Source organism: Salmo salar, chromosome 15 (genome assembly GCF_965601325.2).
Source record: "Salmo salar chromosome 15, fSalSal1, whole genome shotgun sequence".
In the NCBI taxonomy this organism is placed as follows: Eukaryota; Metazoa; Chordata; class Actinopteri; order Salmoniformes; family Salmonidae; genus Salmo; species Salmo salar.
In genome coordinates, this window is record NC_138305.1 from 70,572,501 (window position 1) to 70,580,892 (window position 8,392).

At 44.1% G+C, this 8,392-nt stretch overlaps 1 protein-coding gene across 1 annotated transcript in view; it reads left to right on the forward strand.

The window, feature by feature from the left end:
• The window catches only part of LOC106571937 (RNA-binding protein 38), a 16,502-nt gene extending 8,360 nt beyond the window's left edge, over positions 1 to 8,142 (forward strand). Inside the window, exons 3-4 of the mRNA XM_014145519.3 lie at positions 434 to 488; positions 4,307 to 8,142. Of these exons, the coding sequence (XP_014000994.1) occupies positions 434 to 488; positions 4,307 to 4,661 (410 nt within the window). The 3' untranslated portion in view covers positions 4,662 to 8,142. The remainder of the gene's footprint in view (positions 1 to 433; positions 489 to 4,306) is intronic.
• The last annotated feature ends 250 nt before the right edge of the window (positions 8,143 to 8,392 follow it).

Below are 8,392 nucleotides of genomic sequence, written 5' to 3' on the forward strand. Positions count from 1 at the left end.
TCCAAGGTAGTGAGATATTGAGAGGGAGGGAGAGCGCAATAGAAGGAAGGAAAGCGAGATGAGTCTCCTATCTTCACATTCATGGTGAACTCAGGAGTCAATGAGGTCAGAGCTGCATGTGTGCGAGAGTGAATGTGTCAGCGAGTGTGTGTTGTTTCTCATCAGTGTCCCCGTAGATTCTCGGTTTCGCTTATTTAAACAGTGCCAGAGTGTTCAGCTCACCAAGGGAGGGAAAGACGGAGGGACAGAGAGATGAAAAGTAAATGAGCGGTAGGATCTCTTCCTCCAGGCACTCTGTCCCTTATGCAAGCTCTGTATGTCTATCTGTCCTGGTCTGATTTCTGTATTGTCCTCCCAGTAGCTCAGATGATGTCTGTTGTTTTATATAGTATCTGATGGTCTCTGACCCTGCTGGGTTCTCTCTGCCACACAGGTTTCTCCATCGGTGTGCAGCAGGTCCATCCCGCCCTGATCCAGAGGCAGTATGGGTAAGAAGGAACCACTCTCTCGGTCTCTGTCGGCCTCTTCCCCTAATCTCTTCCTTTCATCTTTTCCTCTTGTCAGTCTGTCTGTCTAGTTGTGTTCAGCACATGTTGTAACTGACAGTCCCAGTGGTCTCATAGAGTCTGAGAATGACCCCTCAGCCAGCTGTGCTACCATCAGTTACAAGAGAACACAACCCGGTGAGAATATCCAGACACCGGCTTGCTTCACTTAACTGGCGAGCCTGCTGCTGTTTCCTAACATGGATACATTTGGACATGGGGATATTCTTAGCCTGCTTATGGCTCTCTTTCTCTCCCTCCCCCTCTGTATCTTTCTCTCTCTCTCTCGCGCTCTCTCTCGCGCTCTCTTCTTCCTCTCTCCCTCCCCTCTCTGTATCTTTCCTTCATCTCACTCTCTCTCGGCCATGGTTGACCTACACAGGCCGATGAGCTACTAGTCAAACCATTACAACACCTCCTTACACACACACACACACACACACACACACTTCCAGGGAATGAGTGTGTTGTGAAAACAGGCTGAGTAGAGAAGTGAGGGGTTGGCCTGTGAGTCATGGTGTGATAGATGGGTGAACAGTCTCAGTGGCATGGGATGTGCGTGTGCTTGTTTGTGCGTCTGGGAAAGAGCACTGTTGACACTTAAAACAGTTTCAGTCAACTCACTCTCATACTGGTAAGTGGCAGGCTAGTTCTGAATATTCGGTACCAAAGTTATTACAGTGATCTACAATGAGTGGACAAAACATTAGGAACACCTTACGAATATTTTCTTGCACACCTTTTTGCCCTGAGAACGGCCTGAATTCATCGGGGCATGGACTCTACAAGGTGTCGAAAGCGTTCCACAGGGATGCTGGCCCATGTTGACTCCAACGCTTCCTACACTTCTGTCAAGTTGGCTGGATGTCCTTTGAGTGGTCGACCATTCTTGATACACACGGGAAGCTGTTGAGTGTAAAAACTCAGCAGCGTTGCAGTTCTTGGCACAAACCGGTGCGCCTGGCACCTACTACCATACCCCTTTCAAAGGCACTTAAATCTTTTGTCTTGCTTAAAAATCCCTCGTTAACCTGTCTCCTCCCCTTCGTCTACACTGATTGAAGTGGATTTAACAGGTGACATCAATAAGGGATCATAACTTTCACCTGGTCAGTCTATGTCATGGAAAGAGCTTTTGTGCATGTTTTGTACACTCAGTGTACTTCACAACTAACTTAGTTGTGAACACTTAGTTTGACCCAGAAATAAAACATCTCTCTGGCATTTGTTTGGCCAGAAGGGAGATGACCAGAGCTGTCCATGGTTTCTGATGAGTGCTATACTATATTAGGTTAAATGATCCTTTCCTATTCTGTGAGGCCAGTCTGATTGGGGTGTGTGTTCTGTGTTCAGTGGGAGCAGGGATTGTGATAGGCCCTTCAAACCCCCATGGCTCACAGGGCTATTAATATTGCAGCCGCCGGCTTTCAATTATTGAATGATATATTGAGTGGTAAGGGAATTGAGGCTGACCCAGATGAGCCTGTGAATGAATTATGGTGGGCTGATTGAATGTCTCCTTCAGAGAACCAATGGACAATTAAAGCACAAGTGTTCCCTCTCTTCCACTGGATTTGATCATGATAAAGTCTCTGTCTGCCATAACAATGAAAAGGACTTCCTCTTTCTAAATCTTTTGCGGAAGTCACTTGGTATGGGGTGGATTGATCTATCTTCATGAAGCCTTGACTACTCTGTCAAAACCACACATGGACACGCACCCCCCCCCCCCCCCCCCCCCCCAAAAAAAACAAAACAAAACAAACTCATCATTTTGGCGGTAAGTAAGCACCATTGTCTCAGAGCAAATAGAGTTGGGCTCCTTCTGTGGGGAGCTCCGCCTCTCCAGGGGCTTCTCTGACCCGGGGTTCAAATATTGCTCTGTCTGTCTGTCTGTCCATGCTATTGGAAAGGGCAAATAACAAAGATAAACAGAACAGGAAAAACAGAGCTTCTGTCCCCAGGCTTGGTGTATTTACATGGATGTTTAAGAGGAGAGGGGACTCATGATTAATGGTAGGAGTGGCTGTGAAGAGGTGTGTGTGAACGCAAGTGTGGGGGGGTGGGGGGGCAGAATGTGGTCCAGTGGCTGCCTGTAGGACCCAGAGTCGGCAAGGCAGCCGCTGAGGCACCATCTGGTCCAGCTAGCTGGCAGGGCAGGCGCCAGGCAGGGAGCTGACAGAGAAGTGAGATTTGGCACTTTATTCAAATTCTGTTCTTTTTTTGAAGAAGGAGAGGAAGGAGGCGGGTGGGTGGGGTGTGTTTCCTGTTGAAACACAGAGACAGGGTGGGGTTGGAGGGGGGGATTATAGGGCTCAGTCACTGCAAACACACATCTGGGGAGGCAGGCAGGATTTGAGGGCTGGTGTGTGTGTTTGTGCGTATGTGTGTGAAGTTGTGTTGTCCTTTGCTGAAGTGGCAGTGTTAAGGTGTCAGCGGGCTTCAGTTCGGCTGGCGGCTAGCCAAAGTCGACTAGGCGAACCGAACGAGTGTGCTCCCTTAAAATACATTTGCTTGAAAAATTTGAAAAAGCAGAAATAGTACTGTTTGTCCGCTTTGAGACACTGTAGCAGTATACACTTCCTCAAAATAGTCAGAATTAATCTAAGATAACTCAAGAAATCTGTCATTAATGTTGACCTTTTTGCAGAGGAGATCTTAGTCACACAATTTGACATCTAACTAAGATGTCTGGTGAAGTATTACTCCCCCCCCCCCCCCCCCCAATTTTTTTTTTACATCATAACGAGTTGCATGTCTCGTTGAATGACAGCAAAGTCTTCATGGAAGAATCCCTACTGTTAACCAATCACCGACGAAGGGGTGTAGACTTCGGCTTGCCTCTAGAAAACCGAAAAAACCCTCACCGGAGTCCAAAACGTCACAAAATGTCGTCATAATATATGCACAACGCCTTCCGAACTGTTTCGGCTGGGAAGCATGCGGTCGCCTTTAGAATGGCTCAAACTGAGCCTCTCTTGTAAAACAGCATACCATCCAAACTGAGCCTCTCTTGTAAAACAGCATACCATCCAAACTGAGCCTCTCTTGTAAAACAGCATACCATCCAAACTGAGCCTCTCTCTCTCCCCTCTCCCTCCTTTATTATTTTTCAGTCTCCTCATTCCCCTACATTTCCCTCCTTTACTTTCTCTTTGTTGCCTGTATTCTACCCTCGATATCCTCAGGACATGGAGATAGTCTCTCCTCTCCCGAGTCGTTCCCCTCCCCCGTCTCTTCTCTCTACCTATTGAGCATTGGGGTGAAATCATTTTCCCTCGGGTGTTATTTTCTGCTTCCCAGGGACGTAATTAGACAAAGCTCTCCACTAAAATAGCCAATTATAAAAACCCAGTTATTACAATCCCCCTGATGAAAGGGATTGACATTCAGAAACATTTGATCACGTGCACATCTCACATTCTAAGGTATTATTTTACAAGGATCCTGATCTACACGTTATTGTGCTTGACGTAAATCTTTACATACAGTATTCGGGTAATACTATGGCAAAGCTAGCACTATTCGAAAGCTGAGTGTTCAATGCCATATGTCAGTCATTCACTGGGCATACTGGGTACTGTATGTCCCCTGTAATTACAGTGGTGTGGTACATCATCTACGGCTACTGTAGTGTACGTGCCTCTTTCTCCACGATGGCTGAGCCGTATGTGTGTCCTCAGGCCTGTGCGTGTGTATACATTCCTAATGTATAACCGCATACTGTACACTTGTATCTATAATTTTCTCTGTCTCTTCAGATTGGCCCAGCAGTATGTGTACCCCCAGGCCTTCCTCCAGCCCAGCCTGTTGCTCCAGTCCCACCTCAGCCCCTCTCAGGCCTCCCTCTCCTCCCCGTATCTGGACTATAGCTCAGCCTACGCCCCTTACACCTCCACCCCCTCCACTGGCCTGGAGCACTACCCCTACGCCCCCTCGCCCTCCGCTAGCTACCTCCGCTACGGCTACTCCCCCGCCACACCAGGCCCTACCATGTCTGCCCCCCCCACCCCTCCCACACCCATCCACCTCTCCCTCAACCCCCTCGCTGGCCTCTCTGCCCCCCCTACAGCCTACATCCAATATCCCCTCCACCACCCCGACCGTATGCAGTGAGGGGGGCCTGGGTTATGGAGGTGGGTGAGGGTAATCGGAGGGGGACACTCATGACAACAACGTATGGAGACTTGGAACAAGAGGATTATTGCACTATGACCTGTGACATCATCAGGACGAGACTCCCGACAACCAAGGAGCGAGTGGGGTCAGAATCCAAAGGGCTTTGTGAAAACAAACAAAACACACTGAGATTTCTTCCTGTTTTTCTATTAAGGTTATTATCCATTATTGTTATCGTAGTTGTTACTATACTACTATTGCTGTTGTTGCCAATGTTTATATGAATGTTTGAAGAGCTCTCCTTGTGTCCGATGCCAAACGTGATGGAGTCAATGGAACATGAGAACACAAGAAGAAGAACATTCCACCTTCCACTCCTTACCCGCGGAGACCACCCACCATCGTACACAAGTAGCTAAGGCTTTTCTGAGCAGCCCTTTAATGCAGTGGATGGAGTTTGAAGGTTGGGCGAAGATGGGTTGGATAGCCATTATATTTCACCAGAGTCTCCACCTCACTCTTCCAGAAGTACTACTGAACATTTCATTAGCGAGGTGAGACAGACGCAGCATCATAGAATTAGAATACTAGAATGGACATGAACCTTCTTATGATGGTCCAAAGGTCAGCCATGTTGGTCAGGGAGTTGGTCAACCATGGTTTGCCAGTGCTGTGATAAGATATTGTGTAACACAATGAATGTGAGGAATTTATCAGCACTGTGTTAGCTAGCTAGCCAGCCAGGTTTAGAGAAATGATTCCATAAATTTGTCAAATTAGCTGCCAATATGCCAACATTCCATTCAAAAAATTCTGTGAATTCACAGCCATACACTGGCTCAAATGAGTTAATGGGACTTAGACACGTTGTAAATGCAACAAGTACTGATATTGTATCACATAATAGCACTCACAGCTTTCTGTTTACATATATTTCAGAGGCTATTCTATAGCCGCCTCTAGTAATTTAATAGGATTTACAGTACCTTCAGAAAGTACTCATACCCCTTGACTTATTCCACATTTTGTTGTGTTACAACCTGAATTCAAAAATTATAAAAAATAAAAAAATGTCTCACCCATCTACACACAACTCCCCATAATGACAAAGTGAAAACATGTTTTTAGAAAGTTTAGCAAATTTATTGAAAATAAAATACAGAAATATCTAATTTACATAAGTATTCACATCCCTGAGTCAATACTTTGTAGAAACACCTTTGGCAGCGATTACAGCTGTGAGTCTTTCTGGGTAAGTCTCTAAGAGCTTTGTACACCTGGATTGGACAATATTTGACCATTTATTATTTTCAAAAAATCTTCAAGGTCTGTCAAATTGGTTGTTGATCATTGCTAGACATCCATTTTCAGGTCTTGCCATATCTTTTCAAGTAGATTGAAGTCAAAACTGTAACTCTGCCACTCAGGAACATTCACTGTCTTCTTGGTAAGCAACTCCAGTGTAGATGTGGCCTTGTGTCTTAGGTTATTGTCCTGCTGAAAGGTGAATTAATCTCCCAGTGTCTGGTGGAAAGCAGACTAAACCAAGATTTTGCCTATGCTTAGCTCAATTCTGTTTTTATTTTATCCTGAAAAACTCCCCAGTCCTTAATGATTACAAGCATACCCATAACATGATGCAGCAACCACTATGCTTCAAATTATGTAGAGTGGTACTTAGCAATGTGTTGTATTTGATTTGCCCCAAACGTAGCACTTTGTATTCTGGACATAAAATTAATTGCTTTGCCACATTTTTTGCAACATTTTTTGCAGCACCTTGTTGCAAACAGGATGCATATTTTGGAATATTTTTTTATTCTGTACAGGCTTCCTTCTTTTAACTCTGTCAATTGGGTACTATTGTGGAGTAACTACAATGCTGTTGATCCATCCTCAGTTTTCTCCTATCACAAACTCTATAATCACAAACTCACCCTTGGCCTCATGGTGAAATCCCTGAGTGGTTTCCTTCTTCTCCGGCAACGGTGTTATCTTTGTAATGACTGGATGTATTGATACATCTTCCAAAGTGTGATTAATAACTTAACCATGCTAAAAGGGATATTCAATGTCGGCTTTTAAAAAAAACCTCCCTGGTGTTTGTGGTTGAATCTGTGTTTGAACTTCACTACTCAACTGAGGAAACTTCCAGATAATTGTATGTGTGGGGTACAGAGATGAGGTAGTCACGCTTAAATGATGTTAAACACTAGTATTGCACACTGAGTGAGTCCATGCAAATTATAATGGGACTTGTTTACTCATGAATTTATTTAGGCTTGCAATAACAAAGGGGTTGAATACTTCTTGACTCACGGCATTTCAGCTTTCATTTTGTAATCATTTAGAAAAATGTTGAAAAACATAAGTTTGACATTATCCCCATATTGTGTGTAGGCCAGTGACAAATTCTCAATTGAATCCTTTTTAAACTCAGGCTGTAACGCAACAAAATGTGGAAAAAGTCCAGGTGAATACTTTCTGAAGACACTGTATATGAGCAGCATCCTCTTCTTGACATTCTTCAGGAATACCTTTCTGTATGTGGCCTTATCACCTCTGTACATTCTATTCTCTATTTCAGAATTTTGTTCTATGTCCATTTTTACAAGATTCATATTGCTCCAGTGGAAAATGTTTATGCACTCTCTGTCTCTGCTTGTCCGTCCATCTGTCTATCTGCTCTATTTCCATTTTCCATGTCCTCCATATTTGTGAGTAAATTATTGCAGATTGAGATAATCAGAATTTCACTGAATATGCCATTATTATTATTCTAATGGAGTATGGGATGCATATGTATAAGGTAGACAACACTGTAATATATGCTTTTTATATAATTGCTACCCTAACATATTCATGTCAAAGCAGAATTTTTAGGGAAGTATGTATTTCCATATTCATCGTCATTAGAGACCTGCAGCAACTGGGGTAACTGACTATCTCAGTATTTTTTAACATGAGCAGATGCAGGAAAAAAATACAGGCCAATGTAGGCTGTACTATTTGGTATTGGAATAGTAGCATAATGTTATAACGATACAATAGTTGTCTATCAGGGACAGTGAAATTATCTCTGCTAGAACGTGTGTGTGTGTGTGTGTGTGTGTGTGTGTGTGTGTGTGTGTGTGTGTGTGTGTGTGTGTGTGTGTGTGTGTGTGTGTGTGTGTGGTGTGTGTGTGTGTGTGTGTGTGTGTGTGTGTGTGTGTGTGTGTGTGTGTGTGTGTGTGTGTGTGTGTGTGTCATTGAGTACGCATTAGCATGAGTGTGTGTTTTTGTTAGCTTCAGTGTCAGCCCCCATTGTAAACCATTATGAGAGTCAGCGTTGTGCCATTGTCCCTGGGCCAGCTGCATTTTAGGGTACAGAGCTGCTGCAGGAGTCTCTGTCTACATAACCACCTTATTCACATGTATGATGAAGCCATACAACCACAAGAAAATATGCATAATAAAAATAATTTGTAATTAAACAAAATGACATGACTGTTTTTTGAAAACCAAGATGTCATGACGTGTGCATAAGTGTTGGTCTACATGCTCTGGTTAATTCACAGACGATGTGTTTGCACGTGTGTGGACACTGGAGGTCTGGACTGTTTGGGTGGCTTACCATTACCATCTGTGCTGGACATCTGTGTTGAAGTCTGTGTGTAATCCAAGTGTATGTCTTTCTTCACTTTGAATATTTTCTGGAAATGTCTTTTTAAAAACGGATACTCCCACCA